The following is a 22,188-nucleotide window of genomic DNA, read 5'->3' as shown; positions in this document are numbered from 1 at the left end:
ATGGCAGAACGCCGTCCTTGCATTATAATGGAAGTCAGATTTAAATGTTAATTTCCTCCTAACGTCAACGAAGGGGAAATTCTAGCTTTGCATCAAAGACGGTTGAATCAGTTCATCTGGATACAACTTTTAAACGTTGTGTCCAGATGAACTGGTTCAACCTTCTTTGATTCTCTTACCTGGATTAGTGAGCATGCATGGAGACCTCTAGCTTTGTAGTTTTAATGATCCAGAGCTGCGTGTGAAGTAGACGCATGACAAATGTCACAGCCAACTCCAAATGTTTTGTTTGGACCCATGACTGAAAAAAAAGAGAGCGTTTTCCTTTTTTAGTTTTCCAGTGCAGATAGAAAAGTAAATAATCATTTTGGCAGGTTTCCATTGTCTACACTTAATCTTCAGTAGTTTGCTGTTTGTACATCAGTGACATCTTACAGTGTTTGGCTGTGTGTCAGCTTTCTAAGCCGGTCACTTGGAATGGTAATACTACTGAGATTGTGTCATTGACTCAGTTTTGACCAGTAATCCACTGTTGAATCCTTGCAGTCCATTAAACCTGTTGGCAATTTTTTTGCCGTTCATTTAAACTTTTTTAGGTCCTCGGGGGTTGTTTCTGAGGTTCTTGAATGAAACTCTACTTTCCCAGCCTTCAGCGTTTGACCATTTCAGGAAATAGTTTTGGTCAACCACAACTTTGTTGAAGAAAAAAAAAACACTGTGTATAATCTAGACTGTTGGTAATGTACTAGAAACCCAACGTCTTTACTCAGTGTATGCATAGCGTCTATCCATAGTACCCCGAGTTTGTATTTTTTATTCTTGCAGCATAATCAGACCCCCGAAAAATCAGTGAACAAATATGTTTAAATGTTAATTTCTTAAAACCACTGATTGACGACTAAATGTTACTTGTAGTTCTTGAATTTATCTAGTAACCAAATACTGAAATTAGATAGCGGAGGCCAAATATTCTCTTTTTCTGTAAATTATAAGTATGTAGTCACAGTGGTTCAACACTGTCTTGACACAGCAGCCTAAATACAGTTAACTCAATATTTGTCTTCATATAGCCTCATATAGAACTTCAGTTTAAGTCATTAACCAACAGTTTTTTGTAGACAAATAGAAACTTGTGGTTTCTTCAAGTGGAGTTTGTATTCCAGGGACCGGTGTTGAAAACACACATATTTATAGGGTGTGTATTTTTCTAATTTTCATATTGGCACACACTCAAAAAGTATTTGACAAAAAGAATACTGTATTTTGAATGAATTGCTGTAAATAAGAATGTCCATGTTTCTCCCTGTGAGAGTCCTGTTTACTTTGGTGGTTTGGACGGTAGCCAGTTGAGAAGGAATAGTTTTCAAAAATAATCAGAGGGCACACTTATTACCCAGGATTCACTTCTTAAAATGGTAAACGATACTTCATATCTTTAAGATCCCACTGCACCTTAGGGATCTTGAAGTTCCCAGATGGAGAGATATCTTCAACTGGTTTGCAAAAAAAAACTGAGCCACTCTTTTTACTCAATTTGTAGTTGCAAAATGTGTATTTCTTACATCTGTTTTACATGGAGGCCCCTACTAACTGCAGCATAAAGGGCAATCTATTTGGTCGTAATGCATTAACTAACACAATAATGATAATGCATTAACTAACACGCTAACACTAACATGAATTCCCATGGTAAGACCGATAGACGTCAGTCATCAATGTGTTGTATCATCACTAAAAGCAGATCATGGGCCTTGTGGTTCCTTTTTATGGATACAGCCAACTTGCTAGTTCATCAAAGTCATTCATTTTTATGATGTTATAGTCTGTGAAGTACAGAAACAACCATATGTGGAAGGGTTAACACAGGTAGTGTCGTGACAAGCAACATCAGAACATGAGGATTTCTGAATATATCAATTAAGAAAGTTATTATACACTGTAATTTAGGGGGCTTAATTTGGTATTTTTTTCCTTCTTTTTCTCTGTGTATCTTTATGAGAACTATACAGGACTTTGATAATGATGATGATGATAGCTAGATAATGATGGTGATAACGATGATCATGTTAATAACGCTGTACATCACAACAGAATTGTCCCATGCACATTTGTTTGATTGTCTCTGACTTCCCAGTAGCTCAGCCTTAAAATGGAAAGACGGCGGTCAGGGATTTCGATAAAAATGATTTGGATTCCCAGGGAACTGTCAGTGGAATATTCTGTATTAGTATAGTTGGTACAGTAAACAGGTTGTATCTATCCTTATTCGCCTGTGGTCAAATGTTGTTCCATCTGTGGGTGTTTACCATGCAAAGCCATAAACGTCATTCTGTAACTCCATTCAGCTCTCAAACTGGACATCCTTATTTCAAGCCTGAAAGTAGTGAAAATATTGATGGATCGAGGTATTATGGTCAAATGCAGCAAACCCTCGTGGGCTTGGTATTTACAGTCTAATTTTAAGATCAGGAAATTATACCTTGATGGCTTAGCAGATTTATACCCATCTTCATTTCCAAATGACTGCTTGTCAGGTAAGGTAGGTAGTTTCAGAGTGATTACAGCTGCTGTATTTTGAATCACTGTCAAGCAGTCACTGGGATTTGAAATGTCTCTTCAGCAATGATCACATGTCTGTTTAATAGGAGACACTCTAGCAAATGCAGTAGATGACTGCAGTGCAAAAGCTGCAGTCTTACCATCAAACCTCAAATAATGTCAACGGCGACATACATGTTCATTCACAGAATTTTGCCTACACGCTGACAATAAGCGAGCATGCTTTCTACAGTGTCGCACAAATACTCGTGGTATGGACACAAGTCAGGAATTTAGCAGGGTTGTGCCTTTAATTCCAGGTGGATAAGAAGCAACATTGCCTTATCAGAACTTAATGGGGTGTATTAAGGCACCAACACTGGTGGAGCAAATGCTAGCTTTATTTGGTAACAGATAATAGGTAACAGCCTGAATGTAAAAAGCAACACACTTTAAGTTGTGATGCCCTAATTACTCATTAAATGTAAGGTTAAAATGGTTTCTTTTGTCATCGGTATAAAAGCTTATTCATGGTTTATAATGTGGTATCGGTAACCACTTGCCCGATTATGCATGCTAGCGTAGCCAAGAAGGACATTAATTCTCGGTCTCAACTGGCACGACAACTACTGCGTGGAAAAAAATAAACCTCAGCATCAAATTTTCGCTGACATTTCAAAAGAATGAAGAACAATGTAGAACAAACTCAGGAGATGGAGCCGATGTGGAGATTTGGTATCAATCACAATGGAGTAAAAGGCACTTATTATTTTAATTTGATATTTTCGTGACCATATTCTAAGTATCTGACATTGAGACCATCTAGCTTCTAAATTACACGTCTGAAAATGGCCAGCTTAGTTGAATCTGTGTTGCATTACCCTCCCCATTGTTGCAGACCTTCACCATGCAGCCCTGACTGCTTTTGATTCTGAAGATCAGACCACTGTGCTAGTAAAGGCTGATTTCTGTACTTCCAACCTGGTCCCTTAATGCGTCCCGACATTACTGGGTAATAAAAGTCAAGCTGAAATGACAAGTGTAACCTTAGCCAGTCAGTCAGTTGCTTTACGAAGTTAACATCTAAAGTTAACGTCTAAAAGTTAACACAATGTGTCTCGAATGCACCAGGTTCTCTGCATTTCTGGTGCAGACAACCATGTCGAGTGTCGTGGATTTCTGGTATTGGTCATCAGTAGTTGTGGTGAATCAAATCGCTTAACACAGGTCATTTTGTCTGGGCTAGTGCGCGTTGTTTAACGCCGTTAAAAGGTCTTTCCTGTATCACACTGCAGAAACTGAAAGATGACACTGAGTTACTAAAAACGCCAGTTGTAACACTGGGTATGTGTCACAGCCAGTTTGCGTCTGCATTTTCTGTCGCAATAATTCCAGGGGGACGCATGTCACTTTGAATACAGCTATATTTGTTACTGACTTAAAGTGATTCCAGGATAAACAATGAGCCAGCCAAACTGACCCAGAGAAAATGTTTCCTTGAATGGAAAAACCACACCTGAGCTATTATGGTGCTCTCAGAAGCAATGTTCAAAAGTTTTAAAAAAAATAATAATAATAAAAAAAAAAATCAAATAAAATCACTAAGGGGGAAAGAAAAGCATTTGGTTTAAAATATTTTTTTTTTCAGTGTTCCCATGGTGTCATACCTGATTAGAGCCTAATAGATGCTCGCCACATAGTAGCTAAAATCACATGAATACCAGCTGGACTATAAACTAGCGTAACAGATACTGTTGAGTCAAGAAAAAACACTTGGGCTTTTACAACCCTGGTTCATGGGCAGTTAAGGCAGGAATAAAAATAAATGGCAGCCCACTTTAATAATTTGTTTTACCATCCTTTTGCATTGTTAAAAAGAATTTCAGCACAATTTCAGTGTCTACATCACATTACATGGTCTCTCTCTCTCTCTTTTTTTTTTTTTTTAATAGTGAGGCATAACTATGGGTGCTGTATCTGATTTTTACCGGGGAGGATGGTTTGCAGGGTTAACCATTTGTGGTCCCAGCAGAGTAGGTGTTGTTTTCGAGAAAATTTATGGGTTCACCCACTTGACCAGGACCCCAACCCCCGAGCCCTTTTTGATACAAGGCAATCTTTCTTAAAACCAGACCACACCGTGGCATTGTTCAGCATCAGCACACTCAAGTTACCTGTGAAAATATTAACCCCCCCCCCAGAGTAACTGCTTATGGAGAAGAATCTATGTCAATAATACTATCAACAATAACTACTGGCCAGGGATGTTGAGGGGTTGGATAAGGCAGTTATGAAGCAGCTGTGCTGAAGAAATCATTTCTGGAGATCAACCAATGATGTGTTTCATGCTCATTTAGTACTGTGAGAAATATCTCAGAAGCTAGGGTCAAGGCCAGATGGGGTCACAAACGATGAAAGACATTTCTCTCACTATATCTTAGGATTCGCTTGTTTGGAGGAACTGAAAATGACCATATGTTGTTTACCTAAAATGCTTTTGGATGCTATTTCTGAGTTCAGCTTTGCAATGTTTGTGTCACTGCGATATTTAATTTAAGTGTCCTTTAATGTTAGCTATAATATTCCCTGACACTAACGGCATGCCACTGTCCTTCCACACAGGTATATGCAGATGATGTTCTCACCAAGGAGGAGCAGATAGGCCTGTTGTTCAAAGCCAAACGGAAATGTGAGGGGAACATCAAGTCCAAACAGAAGATTCCTGGTGAGTTAAGTGAAGTAAAACAACCGTGTGAGAAAATGTCAAGTCCTTAAACCTATTGTCGCATGTTCATGTTTTTACGAAACTCTATTTATTTACCTGTTTGTTTGATATTTTTACTTGATTTTTTTTCATGACCATTTGTGCAATGCCTGCTTTAAGCAGACAGGGATTTTGTTATTTCATGGTACAACTGAAAGAAGAATTAGAATCAAAATTACAATCATATAATTATTTTTATCATTGAGTTAAATTTGCACATTTAAGTTGGTGGGTTACCCATAGGTCTCATTAAACATGTGATAATATTTGTGAAATATGTTTGGAAAAATAAAGGACAAGCACGTTAGATTTTACAGAAAATACATTTTGAAAAAAAAATCAAGGTATGAAATTAAGTTTCAGATCCCAGTGGGGAAAACATAAAAGTATACATCTCTCAGTAATATGATACTGGGTTCAAAATGTTTTTTGAACAATGCAAAGAAAAAAAAACTACACAAGTTGTTAAGGTATAATATACAATTATGCATAATTAGCTATAGAAATACATGACTGTATGTTTAATGCAGAGTTGGATAAATAAAAATTCCCTATATGGCAGTTGGTGCAGCTGGTAGCTGCAAGCAGCAGAATGCAGATATCCATTGAGTTGCAGTGGGGTTGTGGTTTTTGCTGTTTATTTGTTGATTGTAAGAAGCTGTTGTTGTGCCCTTGCTGTTTTTGGTTCTGATTGTTGGGAATTACTTCCAAATGAGAGCTTGGAAGAGGGTGGCCAGGTTGTGAAGTGCCAAATGATTATCTTGCATGTGGATCTCAAAAGGTGGCGAGGTTGCAGCTGATGATCCTCCCCGCTGATCCTAATGTGGTTGCCACTTGGCATACAAAACATGGTATGAAATCAGTGTGGCGGATAAATTAGGCTTTTGTGGCTTATTGATCAGAATGTAATTCCCTTACCATCACAGACTCATTCAGCTGACAAGTAAATTAAATATTGAAATCACAGAAAGTTGACTCAGTTCATCTGAACACAACTTTTATTGAGAGAAATACTGAAACCTGTCACTCAGAACCTGTAAAATGATGATAAATATCTAATGTGAGTGGAAGGTCAGTCTTCATTACTTCTGATGAGGTTTCCAATAGTTTGAAACGTTGCATTGATTGACCCACATCGCTGTGAAAGAAGACACACCCACATCCTGTAAAGTACCTTAGGACATGATAGCAAATTGATAAAATCAACTGGCTTCGGTTCTCCAGCAGGGAATATATTAACATCAGGCTACCCTGTTTTAGTCAGGGGTAGGAAGTGAACTGTGTGGCGCAAACCATCATCAAACCTGACTGAATCATTCCAGTGGGGTTTTTGACTTGCACTATTTCAACCAACACTTTTTTTCTGTCCGCACTATCCAAACTAAATACCCATTCTCAAGACAATAGTGTTTGTTAAACAGTTTATTTGGAGTCTGTCAAAAACCCAGATGAATCTCAAATGCTTACTCAGAGGAATGCCATTTTATTTTCCTTAGTTTTCTTTGTGGCTTTCTGGGGGCTATGATGGAAGTGGAAGCTGATCCTGCGTACATTTGTGTACTTATGGGTGTCTGAAAAGCATAATTTTCCAGCGGACCCTAGAAACTTTCTCATTGTGGTTACAGTCATTTTCCTATTTGATTGTTCAGAGGAATTTTTGGATCCTATATCCAAACAATTCATTTAACCTCACTATGTTGTGGTCTCATTAATTTGGATTCTGAGTCCTTCTAAATATGACTCCCTTATAATGGGAAAACATAGAATACATGATTAAAAACACATATTTTAAGCAAAGAAAAAAAATGTTTTGTTTTGTTTTTTGAAAGCTTTGAGTCGTTACATTGTTCCATATGCTATTCCGTAATTGTTCATGTTCTTGATTAGTGTCCACATGGGTTGAATTCAATTTTAAATCTGGTGAAAATTCTACCACTGAAAACTTAAAAAAAGCAGCAAAACGTAGTCAAAAAAGCATCAAAAAGCACTTTGTGTAAGATGGTTTTGGGGGTTTCTAGGAAAGAGAAAATGAGCATTTGCTGTTTCTCACAGCGTGTTGATCAGAATGGTCATCGACGCTAACACAGTGCAGAGCCCTCAGCCACACATCAGATGAGAGTTTAGTTTCCTCGTCTGACCACAATCATCCCTAATGCAGTCTGACATGTCGTGCATGTGACTGGCGAGCCAGACGTTACACTTTTCCAGGGCACCTGCCTCAGTAGATTTCTTGAGAAATTAATTACCCTTTTTTTTCTGGATTGAGTCTATATATATATTTTTTTTTTCAGTTTAGTAATTTTGTGGGGTTACATGATTTGACTTGAATGCTGCTACTATTGCATTTTGGTTAAATTTCACGGTGAACACGGGATGAACGTCTAAAGCAAGCATGCTTGTGGATGTCTCGTAATTCTCCCCTTTATTCCATGCAGCACACTACTACTATACCTACCCTTTAGTAGCAGGGTGTGTTGAATAAAGGTTGCGGTCCCTCTCTACATTTGGTAAGATGTACACACAGTGACACTTAGCAAAAGGGGAGATTCTTACAAGAGACCGTTATCTGGCTATAGGGGAATTATGTTGGCACGTGTTCCTGTATAAAGCCACCGCTCGAGGGTCAACTTTGGGTAAGATTTGCTTCAGAGGTGCCCTCTGTAGCTGACCCACATACCTGATGACGCTGGCAGAGTGAAGATATAACTTAGCCTTTATCTGGTGGCTGTTTTGCGACCCCTTTTGGAAGGTTGCACACGTCTTTCCGATCACGGCACAGTTGAAGAAATTAGTGTAAACATATTACCTTAATAGAGAGAACGAGTCCCCGGTGTGCTTTGATGCCTGAAAAAGCACATATAGGCTCATTTGATATGCTTGAATACTTTCTTTTTTTTATGCTTCTAATTTATGTATTTAGTCATTCAAAGAGAAAAATGATCTTGAATGTCAGAGTCTCATCTGGCTGTTTGGCATGAAGGAACGTGGAAATCATTTAAAACCGTATTAGTGGCTTGCTGTGATGTTATGATATTTCTCAGGATGTCAGATTTGGATGTGAGATAAAGTTCAACAGAGCTTTACTTTAACAAGCCTCCTGATGACCCATATAAATGAATTCTTTTAACTGGCCATTACAACTTGGATGGAGTTCGTTTTTTGTAGCTTTGATGGTTTTGGCCAAAACAGTCTGGTTTTATTTGGAAACTGATTCATTTTGGGCTCCTGTTGTGGAAAGACCTCAAGTCTGTTTGCTGACTCAAATGCAGAGAATAGCAATTTGTGTGCATTTTTGAGACTGTTGGCTTTTCGTCCATATTTATCTTGCCCATGAAATGCTTGACCACCCCAAGTGTTTTTTTTTCATCCTCTGTAAACCAGTGGTTAGCTTGACTATTATTAAAGGTGTGGAGTGATGACCATTTAAAACTGGTTGCACTGCACAATGTAAAGTTAGCCTAGAGTAATGAATTAATCTTGCTATTTTAGGGATTTTGTGCGAGGATTAAGTCAGACCCTCATTCAAGGCCGAACTTCTGGTTTGATTGGATTGCACCCCTTCACGGTGAAGTCCCATCTATTTGTTTTTATTTCTCATTTGTGCTTTAAATACACAAGACTCTCCATTACATGGCTGAGACAAGGTTTTCATTGAGGGAGACACTGAGGTTTGCTTGGAGAGGATAGTGGAGGGATGTGGGTTCAAGGCCCCAGACCTTGCAGTGTGAAAATAGCACAGCGTTGAAACTTGTGGTCTCGGTGTAGAATAACACCAGCGATCATTATGAAAGGTTGCGTATATCAGGACTCAGCGTGATATGTGTTTTGACATCTGTACATCTGAATGAATTGAGCAGAGGGAAAAGAAAACCCTATTAAAAACCTCAATTAAGTCACTAATACCAATGTCTTCCATACTCACATTTATATTTAAATCATGGTCATGGAATTTACAGGAAATTATATGTGTGTGTTCGGTGTTTAATTTAAGCCTGTTAGTAGGTGGTCCTATGGCAATAAAATCTATGGCAAAACTTGCAGCCATTTTACTTTTACTCCCTAGATATGTGGTCAGTTTGATTTTCAGAACTAGATGCTGTTTTTCTTCTGCCAGAGATCTTTTGTGAATCACTCAACTTCACTGTGTCTACTCTTTAATTTTGTACGCCAAGTGACAGGCCATTTTGAAGGCAAATAAAAAAACCATGTCGTCATTGCCTCAGATGTTTCTTTGCAACTTAAATTGCTGGAATGAAGAAAAAAAAGATCTACAGCAAAGAGATCTTAGGTTTAGTTTTATCCTTAGCTACTTATTAGTGGTCAAAATGGGGCAGATGTTTTCAATAATAGAAAGCAAATGCCAAACCAAAAGAATGGCTTTTGCCAGAAATCTGTGGTGGAATTGGACTTTGTGCTATCGGAGGAGCTGAAGTTCAAGTTAGATGACAATGAAGGGACAGTCTGCCCCCGAAACAGCATTAATTTTAACCTGTAGCTTTTTTTTGGTCAAAATCAGACTTACACTGTGTATCTTTGGAAAACTTGTTTAGTACGTTTCTTTTGGAAATGTTTTGAGATGAAAGCCATTTCATAAACTTTAGAAAAAGATCTATATGCACAGTATCCCAAGGATTTGAAGCACTTACTAGAAAATTTCCTGAACAGTTTTGTGCTAAATTCTTTACCGTCAGCACAAAATATGTAATATATTAAACCTTCTATTGAAAGTTACTTTAAACTGGTCAGCCCAACACATTATCTGAATGTACTCTGAAACATAAAGTACTAACTTTGGTTTAAATGTAATAACTTGATGTTAGTCTACCAGTAAGGATGGGGGGGGGACTTTCTGGGATCCAGCCAACTGGGCTAGGAAGTAGATTTTTTACTAGCCTGGATTAACATTTCCTAGACAAAAATGTGTAATACATTTCACACGTTTTTTTTTCTTTTACAATTACTCCACTCTTCCACAGCCGTCCTGGTCACTGCTCCACCCCTTCTGCTGATCCGGGGGGGGGGGGGGGGGTTGCAGACTACCACATGTCTCCTCTGATACATGTGAAGTCGCCAGCCGCCTCTTTTCACCTGACAGTGAGGAGCTTCACCACCTAGCGCATGGGAGGTTCACGCTATTCCCCCCCAGTTCTCCCAGTTCCCCCTCCCCCCTGAACAGGCGCCCCAACCGACCAGAGGAGGCGCTAGTGCACTGACCAGGACACCTACCCACATCCGGCTCCCCACCCGCAGACACGTCAATTGTGTCTGTAGGGACGCCCGACCAAGCCGGAGGTAACATGGGGATTCGAACCAGAGATCCCCGTGTTGGTAGGCAACGGAATAGACCGTTACACTACCCGGACGCTCATATTTCACAAGTTTTAATAGGATTAATCTGGTGTCAAAACTATCTAAATATGAATTATGATGTAAAAGTCACAAAATAGTTACTTGAAGTATACCATATTTTATTATTTTCCAAAATATAGAAATCATAGTCAGCAAATGCTGCTTCTGCTCAGCCATCCATGCCACCAGAGTAGATATCAAGTAGGCCACTAACTAGTCAGGCCTATTCTTTAGCAGAGGACAGTCACCATAATGTTAAAGGGAAAATGGACCAATGGTCTTGTGTCTGTGTAGTCAGTACTGATGAGGAGTAATGTAGTCAATTGAAGCAGTAAAGTCCTCACTGTACTAAATTGATGGAGAAACTGATGTCCTCCTGCTCATAGTTTCCCACAGTGCCTTCATGTACCAGAATGCATTGCACGTAGGTTTCTGGGTTGTCGTCCATTAAATCCTCTGCCTTCATGTTGTGGGCCGTCAGTTCCACCATGGAAAACGTAGCTTAGCCGAGAGAATGAGGAAGTGTTTTTTTGAGCAGCGTGTTTGGAGTGTTAGAAATCCTGTAAGGCTGTCGTTTTTCTAGCAGCCAAATGACGTCATGATACGTCACTTGGTGGCCTGTAAAAACTCAGTTTCACTGTCGCCCCAGAGACAGAAATAAGGTTGAAAATCTGTAAATTTGCCCTTTAAACTCTCCGTGAACAATACAGGGCTTATCAACAGTCCTATTGTATAATTTTCTGGAAATACCGGCCCGCCTTTGGAATCGACCAAACCTAAACCCGGTCCAGGGAGAGCCCCGGGAAAGCCTTGACAGTACACGTCAGTCTTGTTTAACATCGACCCACAGAAACGCACACCACAAAGAGAAACGTATGAGGAGAACACAGCACTCCGTGGTCTGTTTAAAGTTGTCTGCCTCGCATCAGTTCTACGTCCAATGTGAAACCGACTTTTGTCCATAATCTGCCCTGTACTATTTAATTGCCGCTCACCATGTGGGTTTATGCTCTCCTTTTTCATATTCGCTCATCCTCCAAACCGCTTGCCTTGAGTGAGGGGACAAGCTCAGTTTCCAAACCTGCAAGGACACGTAGTCAAAACGCAGCTGTTGTGTGTCTTTGTTGTGAACAGAGAGTGTGTAACTGGAGTTAGGCCTTGCATTTACTGCACATTTTCATTTGGGTAGCTCATGTTGCATATTATTTGCATCGTATCCTGATTAGACGCTTAACATTGTAAAATAGATGCTTTTGCAGTGGTTCAACAGAGCTAACGTTAGCTCCTCTGAATCATGTTTTTAGCCAACCAGCTACCCAGAAGAGTTTACCAATGAGGATTTTAATTAATGTTATTTTTTTTTAAAAATAAGATTTTAACACCTTACAACAACATATATCTTTAGATGTACACAGGAAAGTAAATGTCTAAAGGTCTGTGAGTGAGTGAGCTAGAAACCAAGTTCATGAGGTGTTTTGCATCTAAAAATGAAGATAGTGAATACTAAATAATACTAAATATTACATGAATAACTGAAGATATGATAACGGAAGTCAAAGTAGCTGAAGAGAGGGAACAAGTTCATAACACACTGTGTTTGTTTTGTCTGTGTGGCTCAGGTCACTTCCTTGTGCTTTGTGTTGTTTGTTTGATTCTTGTGTGGCTTGTTGAAAACAAGATTCATTATAAAACCAATCACAATAATCTCACACCAGATTGTATGTGCTGCAGTGCTGCGAGTCGATCATATGCTCTCATTTCACACTTGTTGAGACACTGATTTCGCCTTTAAGGGGTCATGGAAATCTACAGGGTGAAGAGGGCGTTGTAGCCGATAAACAAAGCACCGAGGGACACGCTGAATTCAAGGGATAAACTGTTATTGGTATGCAGGAGGCCATGTGCTGGGGTACCCATGGTGTTTCACCCGGCCTTAATTGTATTTCCCCGGAGGGTGTGAAGCTGTGTAACCTCCTAGAGCAAGTGTGTACGTCTCCAGCAGGCGTAGTGATCAAAACAATTCTGGGTGACGGAGTTTTCCTTTTTATTTTCTAATGTATGTATGTGTGTGTGTGTGTTTTTGTGCGTGTAACTGTTTATTAAATTCTTTGCTAATTTATTATTATGTATTAGTATTGTTTATTTTTATTCATTTCTAATTTTTATTTATTATTATTCATTGTATTATTATTGTTTATTTGTTTATTCATTCATAAAGGAGGGTCCACAAGTGCCCCCCGCGTGTCGGCCTTACTACTAACTACAGCTATTCAGTGCTAACTTGCATGCTACCTTAAGTCATGCCTGCACCCTACTTTTTAAAGGATAACAGTCCTTGGACATCTTGCATACCACTGCCCATATTATTGCCTTTAGCCGTGTATTACTGAAACTGAGGCAGAACACACTCCTCCAGGCCTCTCTCTCTCTTTTTTTTTTTAAATGTCACCCCTGCCTCTGTCTCTCCATAGATGGCTTCTGCTTACCGGAGTGGGATGGAATTGTTTGCTGGCCGGAGGGGGCTCCAGGAAAGCTTGTTTCTACTGAATGTCCAGAATATATCTATGATTTCAACCATAAAGGTAAGACCGTTGATTTTATCAAGACAACACTTGCCAATCTTGCTTTGACAGATTTGACAAACAGTCAAAACCGAATTTGTCACCATCTGTTTTATAAGCTAACTGGGTAGCTCATGTGAAACACATAAAAACAGATCCATCCATCCATCCATCAGCCAAACCGCTTATCCTGCTCTCAGGGTCGTGGGGATGCTGGAGCCTATCCCAGCAGTCACTGGGCACCAGGCAGGGAGACACCCTGGACAGGCCGCCAGGCCATTCCATCACAGGGCTTATATATATACACACACACACACACACACACACACACACACACATATATATATATATATATAATAGATATAAAATAATAATAAAAATACAGTATTAAAAACAGGGTTGTGTTGTAACAGAATACAAGTAATGGCATTACGTAGTCATAATACAGAAATTAAGTATCCACATTCAGCCCCACTTCATGTTTCAAAACACCAGTATTCAGATTACAGTTACTTTATAAATTTTGAGGAGAATGCTTTTAAAATACTTCCCTGTGAGTCAGTGTTATGGGTGGGATGACGTGTTCGTGTATTTTTTGACGTGCGAGAGAAAGTGAAAATGGAAAACTGAATGGATGGAAATTGCCTTTTAAAGGGTAGACTTAGGCTGGAGCCTGGAACCCAGCAGTGATAAAACACATGGAAAACATCTCATTTGCCGCAATGGATTTATTCTATGCGTTGTAGTTCATATAGTGCATTTGTATGTGTGTCCGTGTGCAGTTCCAAAGTGTACATTTGTGTTTCTCCGTCATAGCCTATTTCTCGTTCATGCAACATTATGTTAATGGTATGGTGAGGTCAACCGAACCCCCCCCCCACCCCACCCCGACAGTGAAATGTATTTACCCTAATGCTAATCCTACTCCTAATTAAAAGCAACCATTCAATGTTAAAAAAAACTATTAACTGCTTTCAAATCAGCATGTGCACATTTCATCCTGTGCACACTACACGTTGTTAGCGTGCAGCACTAATTGGCTGATGATCAACACATTTAGATAACGCCATGGAAAAACCAGTAACTCAAAGAAATAGACAAAGCAACAATGTAAACGAAATAATATTCATGATACTGCACAACTGTTTCACACATGCCTTTTGAAGATGTATTGTAATCTGTACTGTAAATGTAATTCTAAAAGTTACTCTTTTTTAAAGTATTCTGCCCGACTCTGATTAAAAAGTAGAGGACTGAACGTAAGTAGGTAAGGTGAGTAATGAAAGGAAGTTTTTCTTACATGTGATGTTGACAACTAATAAAGGATAATAAGGTTGTTTTTTTAACTATTTCTTAAAAAGCAGTAACCCCTAAATCTTCCACCTCCCCTAATTGTCCAGTGACCTGATTAAGTAGTGCTTGGAACTGACAATAGAATAAATCAGTAGAGCAACAAAAAGTTAGTGTGATGTCAGTGTGATTCTTTCATTCATACTAGTGGATGCCAGTTGTCACTGGACAAATAAGTGCCAAAGGATGAAGTTTTTCTTCCTATGAACTATCATCAAGAGAAGGGCACAACAAAGGGGCGTTCTTGATATTAATATAATTGAACTATGTTTAATGTTTCGCATTATATTTTAAATCCCATGCCTTTTTTCATGGCACAATTATTAAACTGTTCATAAGTCACATTTTATGGGTCGGACCCTTTAGTTAACTGGTTGGCGCAGTCTCCCGTGGTCTGGGTTCGATTCATGGCTGCCGCCTGAATTCGCTACAATATGTATCACAATATTACAATATCCAAATTTCATCTCAACACAAAAACCATTAAAAAAAAGTCACACTGTTTAATAGTAATTAAACAGTTACAATGTGACTTTTTTTATTTAGGGGGTGGGGGAAAACTTTGTATTTTACAACAGATAAATATTACAATATCCAAATTTCATCCCAACTCAAAACCATTAAAAAAAAAGCCACACTGTTTAATAGTGATTAAACAGTTACAATGTGACTTTTTTGTTGACTTTTTTTTGTTTGGAGAGTGGGGGAAAACTTTGTATTTTACAACAGATATGATTTGTCTTGATATCCAGGACTAGCGTATCGTCGATGTGACAACAATGGGACATGGGAGCTGGCCACAACTAACAACAAGACCTGGGCCAATTACAGTGAATGTGCAAAATTCCTCTCCCATTATAACCAGAACAATGAAAAGGTAAGACTCCTGTCATGTCCGCAACATGTTCAGCCATGCAAACATTGAGGCGTCTGTCTCAACAATAATTGTGAACAATGCATTAGCTGTTATGCAAAGAAAACTGTGGAAATTTGCTATTGCAACATGTTGCATTGCACTTTCCAACGTCAGTGGAATTCTTAACACATTTTGAACAATGGCCTATTCAGTACTGGACCATGGCAACTTGCTTCCGTTATAATTTGTGGAATGACAAGATAATATTTGGAAATGGGGTGCATATTATTGATAGGTGGTCATCTGGTTGCTGTGTTTTGTAGTCACTCTAGTAGCAATTACCTAGAAATGGACTCAAGCAGTTTAGATTCATTTCAGTTTGCTCATCCATTTACCTGAAAATCAGTTTATTATATATACATCATATCATAAATGATTCATAGTGTTCCCTGTTCAGTGATTTTCTAGCTCACGGACATTGAGTTGCAAATGGCTGCAAGTGTCTTTACCGTCATTTTGCCTTGATCAGATGGCACGGCAATCATTCCCTCGGTGATAAGTGCGAAATACCAGACACAAAAAGAATGCAATCGTTTACAGATTATAGGTTAACGAAAGGCTGTGGGAGGGCACATTCATGCTGGGGCCACTTGAAAGCGCTATAACATAATCTTGGAAAGTGAAATATTACAATTGTGTTGTCCGTTGTTTTAAAGAATATTTAATTAGTTTTTACTCTACTGTTATGCAGCTAAGTGACTAATTTACTGCAAGCTGAACCCTTATTTTATAAACCAATGGCAGTCCCACATGCGTTCCCCCTCTTAAATGTGGGCCTCAGTGGAGAAGGATGTGGGCACAGCCTCATCATGAGGCCCTCAAGTTTCTTACTGACTTTGAATGTTTATGTTGATGGGCTCCCAGGAATAGACGCAGCAGTTAATGATAAATGCACATGCACAAAAATGAAACCCCTTCACGGCACAATTACTGTACCGCGCACCACCACCACAACTTAGAGACCCTGTATTTGGCACCAGGTCCTGATGCTAAATGATAACAGCAGCATGGAGTGTTTAGTTACATCACACTGGAATTGAACTCCTTCTGAGAGCATTGGTTAGTGGTTCTCTGCACTATGTCCTCTGGATGCCTGCTCACCACTGTAATCTCCCTGCTAGAAGCCCAAAGAGCTCCACCCAGCTCTTGTCAGCTCCATCATCTAAATCAAAATGCTGTTTTATGCTGAGAACGTCTGGCTACCATAGACTCTTCTGTCACAGATGTAGTCACAAACGTTGCTTCGGGTAAGCAGATAATTCAAGTATCTTGTGCCTCAAATACTTAAGCGAAGCACCTCCTATTCCTTAAGGTATTTATGCAAATGAGTGATTATGCAAAAATACAGTTGCTCATTGCACAGGCAAATTGCTTTACTGTCACTGCATTTTGTTCCAGTAAACTAATTTAGGTTGGTTTTCAGCCAACTAGTTTACCGGGTAAATTGGACGGCACTACATAGATGTTGCACAAACTTTTCTGTGGACTAGGGCCCAAGTCTTAACAAAAATACCAACTGACTGTTTGGGGCAATGATGTGTGATTTGAAGACATAAACATATTAAATACTTGTTGAACAAACTAGTTTCCTATTGTAGATCAGTCATTATAGACATTTGATATAATCACTACTTTATTGCAGAAGAACGACTCAGTGTGCGTTCCAAACCATAAAAAAACCACATAAGATGAAGTGATGTGAAAACACTAATTACTTGACTTATGTTTTGACTTACAAATAGCCAAAGTATTGATTAAAATTTGTCGATCTAATTTGGCAGGAAATGAACACTGAGCTATAGTTAAAATAAAGTTAATAATGGTTTTTAAAATTTTGTGCCTAATATGTGTGCCTTTGTCTTACATAATAAGATGTCGGTATTAACTCTAAAATACAGATTGTTTTTTAATGAGTTACTCGAGTAAAGGTCTATTAAGCTCCTGGCGGCACGGTGGTCCAGTGGTTATTGCTGTTGCCTCACAGCAAGAAGGTCCTGGGTTTGAACCCCATGTTTGTCCAACCTTGGGGTTCATCCCAGGTCATCCTCTGTGTGGAGTTTGCATGTTCTCCCTGTGTCTGCGGTGGGTTTTCTCTGGGCGCTCTGGTTTGCCCCACCATCAAAAAGACATGCATGTTAGGGTTTATACTCCTGTCTGTGCCCTTGACCGAGGCATGGCAAGATAAACTGGAGTTGGTCCCCGGATGCTGCACGGCAGCTGCCCACTGCTCCTAGCTACACAGCTAGGATGGGTTAAATACAGAGCGTAATTTCCCCATGGGGATCAATAAAGTATCTCACAAAAAAAAAGAAGACCTTTCACTCACTCCCCTTTGCAGTTCTGGACAAGGTAATTATGTTCCAGTTTCCATTCCTTTCACCCTAACCTCCCTTGAGTACAATGGTTTCTATTACACAACGAGAAAAGCTAATATTTGTGGTTTTCTATAGACAACCCGGTCAATTAAAAGCTTTGACGAAGAATTTGACATGTTGCTGCATCAACAATTCGAGGATGGTGCATGACTGACTAACCCGACTCTGATTTAGATTTGTGGCATTGTCTGGCTGATTAGGAAACCCTTATTACTCTCAGGACTATTGGTGGTCTACCCCTTTTGAATTTATATTAAACTGGCATAAATGGACATGGTCTCTGGGCTAGAATAGGATTGCAGTTCAACCGTCGAGTTACCAGAATTTTCAAAACTATGCGGCCAAGGACAACTGTGGGTGGTCGAAAATGTTTGAATAGGCCTACAATTAGACTGGTTCAGCATTTCCTCAAGTGGCTGTAACATGCTATCATTGTTGTGATCATTTTTAATAATATTGATGTAGAAATAACAACGGGCGGCACAGTGGCCCAGTGGTTAGCGCCGTCGCCTCACAGCAAGATGGTCCTGGGTTTGAACTCTGGGGTTGTCCAACCTCGGGGGTCATCCCAGGTCGTCCTCTGTGTGGAGTTTGCAAGTTCTCCCCATGTCTGTAGTGGGTTTTCTCCGTGTGCTCCAGTTTCCCCCACCCTCAAAAAGACATGCATGTTAGGATTAATACTCCTGTCTGTGCCCCTGAGCAAGGCATGGCAAGACGAGCTGGAGTTGGTCCCCGGATGCTGCACGGTGGCTGCCCTTTTCCTAGTACACAGATCACAGCTAGGATGAGTTAATTTACAGTAACTGAATTTCCCCAAGGGGATTAATAATGGAAACTTAATTAATTAATTAATTTATTAACATCATGCACAATTCCATATGCAAATTATATAGCATACAATAATGTTCACAGTACTGGAAATAAATCAAGCTCTGCATTTACACTCCAAGAAATCAGACAATGCATTTATATTAATGTGATGTGTGTCATCAGCAACCAGACAGATAATTTCACTGTCACATTAAAAATAAATTATTTAATGTGATCTCTGGCAAGCAACCTTTAAGTTATTTTCCAACCGTGCAATGTAATAAGCAACATGGATTTATAAATTTCTATCAGGTTTTGATGTGACTGGAAAATATTAATAACTTCATCTTAGTTTGGTGACTATGCCAAGCGCCATAGCTTCTTCATAGCTCAATAGGCTTAGCCATTTCAATTGTAAAGCATAGGGATCTTAATGGGATTTACACTGGGAGAACAGCCTCTCTCTCCACTGAGTTGTCATCGACAATAATATTAGGGTCTTGAGTATCTGGTATATATATGTTAGCAAATTACATCAAACTCACAAGAATTCAACACTTCGATGGCCAATGGAAACAACTCTCCCCATTTGCAATCGCAAATCATATGCTGTATAAACATGGATAGTTCCAAGTCAGGAATATGAAGGCTCAACGACTTGGTTAGAGCATTAAGTTTGTGTTTTGTTGAAGTATCTGAGTCCTTACTCGGCGTGAAGAAAAACCGGTTGGTCACTGGTTGTCTTGGCCAAAGCATGCTGACGCCACTGCTGTTGACTGATCTAAGATGCCTATATGTTGACACAAATACTCTGATGGGCCAAAACATTATGACCACCTGACTAATATGCTGTTGATTCTCTGTGTACCGCCAAAACAGCGCCGACCCACTGAGACATGGACTCTCAAGACCCCTGAAGGTGTGCTGTAGTATCTGGCACCAAAACATTAGCAGCAGATCCTTCAAGTCCTATAAGTTGCAAGGTAGAGCTGCCGTGAATCGGACTTGTCAGTCCAGTCTAACCCACAGATGCTCAATCGGATTGTGATCTGGAGAATTTGGAGGCCAGGGTATCACCTTGAACACTTCATCATGTTCCTCAAACCATTCCTGAACAATGTGTGCAGTGTGTTGGGGTGCATTATCCTGCTGTAAGAGGCCACTGCCATCAGGAAATACAATTGCCATGACGGGGTGTACCTGGTCTGCTACTATGTTTAGGTAGATGGCAATGAATGGCTGGACCCAGGGTTTCCCAGCAGAACATTGCCCAGAACATCACACTCCCTCCAATGGCTTCTCATCTTCCCACAGTGTATGTGATTTAAAAGAAACGTGGATTCATTGGACCAGACGACCTTCTCCCACTGATCCAAGGTCCAGTTCTGACGCTCGTGTACCCATTGTAGGTGCTTTCAATGGTGGACAGGGGGTCATCATGAGCACTCTGACTGGTCTGCAGCTATGCAGCCCCATACGCAGCAGGGAGCGATGCACTGTGTGTTGTGATGCATTCCTCCCATAACCATCATTAAGATGTTTTATGACTTGTGCCATAGTAGACCTTCTGTCGGTTCAGACAAGATGGTGTTACGACTGTGTCTGTTCTCTGTTCAGCCACTCATTTCACCTAGTTTTTTCATTTTGTTGCCTTCCTGTTTTATTTTGAAATCCTTACCTGTCTTGTCATTTCAGTTGCTGCCCCTACTTCTGCCACTAGTTGGCCCTGTGTCTTCCACACCTGTTCTCCATTCCTTGCTCCTCACCATTTATACTCCCCAGGTTTCCTTGTGTCCTTGCCAGATTTTCTAGTGCGTTTTGCTGCCTAGTAGTCCAGCATTTTTCTCCTTGTGAACCTTTTGCCAGGCCTGCATGTGTTTAACTCTGCTGCCTGTATTTTGGACTCTGTGTTTGCTGCCTGCCCCTTGCCTGCTCTGTCGCCTGTTTTGGACTGACTTCCCAGTAACCTGAACGTAATTCTGAAACTGTATATCTGCCTGCCTCCTCCCTGTCTGTTTGATCGCATATTATAATGATTCCCTAGTGTTCTGACCTCTGCCTACCTCTGCTCATTAAACCAAGTTTTACCATATCATCCTGTCTGTGTGTCCTGCATTTGGGTCCTCCCTGATTTGATAACAGGCAGGATAGCCTTTGTTGCCCTCACGTATCGATGAGCCTTGGGCGCCCAACACCCTGTCGCCGGTTTGTGGTTTGTCCCTCCTCAGAACACTGTCAGTAGGTACTCATCTCTGCTGACCAGGAGCACCCCACAAGCCTTGCCGTTTCAGAGATGCTCTGACCCAGTCATCGGGCCATAACAATTCGGCCTTTGTCAAAGTCGCTCAGGTCTTTACTCCCGCCCATCTCTCCTGCATCCAACACGTTGACAATGAGAACTGATTGTTCACTTACCATCTAATCTACTCAGACCTTGACATGTGCCCTTGTTTGGAGACGATCAACGTTGTTCACTTCACTGTGAGTGGTCATAATGTTTTTGCTCATCAGTGTGTATCAGGAATCAGGAACACTTTGTCATTTCATTTCATGTATTTCCATATATAAAATGAAACAAAATATTGTTTCCCCCAGCCCACAGCAGTGCAACACAAAGACAAAAACATATATCCAAAAAAATACAAGAACTTCAAGAACACACATATCCAAACTAAATGAATAAATCACTGTCCAAGGGAACGAACGCCAGCCAGGATGACTGTCGGAACTGCTGGTCTGCATGTGCTAGCAGTTAGCTTAGCCTGCTAACTATATCTGCTAGTTGTAACGATGTTGCAGATAGTTGTGGATGTAGTGACATCAGTTGTGCTAAGTATATCTGCTAACTGCTAACTCTCTTGTTAGTCACTTTGGATAAAAGCATCTGCTGAAAGAGAAAATGTAACGTAAGCTTGGTGGTACTCAGAGGGGGTGGACATTTTTTTAATCATTTTTATAGCTCGTGGTTGGATGAGTTTAGTTAACCTTAATCAGCAACTGAAGGTCAATGCACAACACACAAATTCCTTAAAAACTGGGAAGAGAAAGAGCCTCTGTCTTTCTACCTTCCAGTGGTCGGCACAGTTGTTTTTTTCGATAACCTAAACTGCGTTAGTAATTTATTCATTAAAATATCACATGTAGTTTCAGTCACATGTTGTAATGGTGTAACGTGCTGCAGTCATTTGATGAATAAGGAGATAGAAGTCATTCCAGTAATGCTTGAACTATCAGAATAGAAATAGATGATGGTGCCCGGAGTCTTACTTTCATGTAAGTTAATCAGACTATTACTGCCGTCTGTGGTAACAGTTTAACAAACTTGGCCTTTTGACCAATTATGTGCGCCTTTATTTGGGGGGTGGGGGGTGGGGTCTGAACATCCTTAATTCTACAAATTGGCAGAACATATCGCAGCCTGCTGGTTGAATATATCTTACTTAAAAACAGTATACCTATGAAACTGACAAAAGTACTTGACATATAGCTCCATTACTTCTGATTTACAGCACTTCTGATTATAGT

The 22,188-nt window shown here is 40.0% G+C and overlaps 1 protein-coding gene across 1 annotated transcript in view; it reads left to right on the top strand.

Annotated features, from left to right (window-relative positions):
• The first annotated feature begins 477 nt into the window (after positions 1-477).
• Positions 478-22,188, top strand: part of pth1r (parathyroid hormone 1 receptor) — a 34,360-nt gene continuing 12,649 nt past the window's right edge. The window contains exons 1-5 of the mRNA XM_056293434.1: positions 478-497; positions 750-780; positions 5,161-5,263; positions 13,123-13,233; positions 15,315-15,439. Of these exons, the coding sequence (XP_056149409.1) occupies positions 478-497; positions 750-780; positions 5,161-5,263; positions 13,123-13,233; positions 15,315-15,439 (390 nt within the window). The remainder of the gene's footprint in view (positions 498-749; positions 781-5,160; positions 5,264-13,122; positions 13,234-15,314; positions 15,440-22,188) is intronic.

Source organism: Lampris incognitus, chromosome 14 (assembly GCF_029633865.1).
Source record: "Lampris incognitus isolate fLamInc1 chromosome 14, fLamInc1.hap2, whole genome shotgun sequence".
Lineage (NCBI taxonomy): Eukaryota > Metazoa > Chordata > Actinopteri > Lampriformes > Lampridae > Lampris > Lampris incognitus.
The sequence above is the reverse complement of the archived record's forward strand: the minus strand, read 5'-3'. Positions and strand labels throughout refer to the sequence as shown.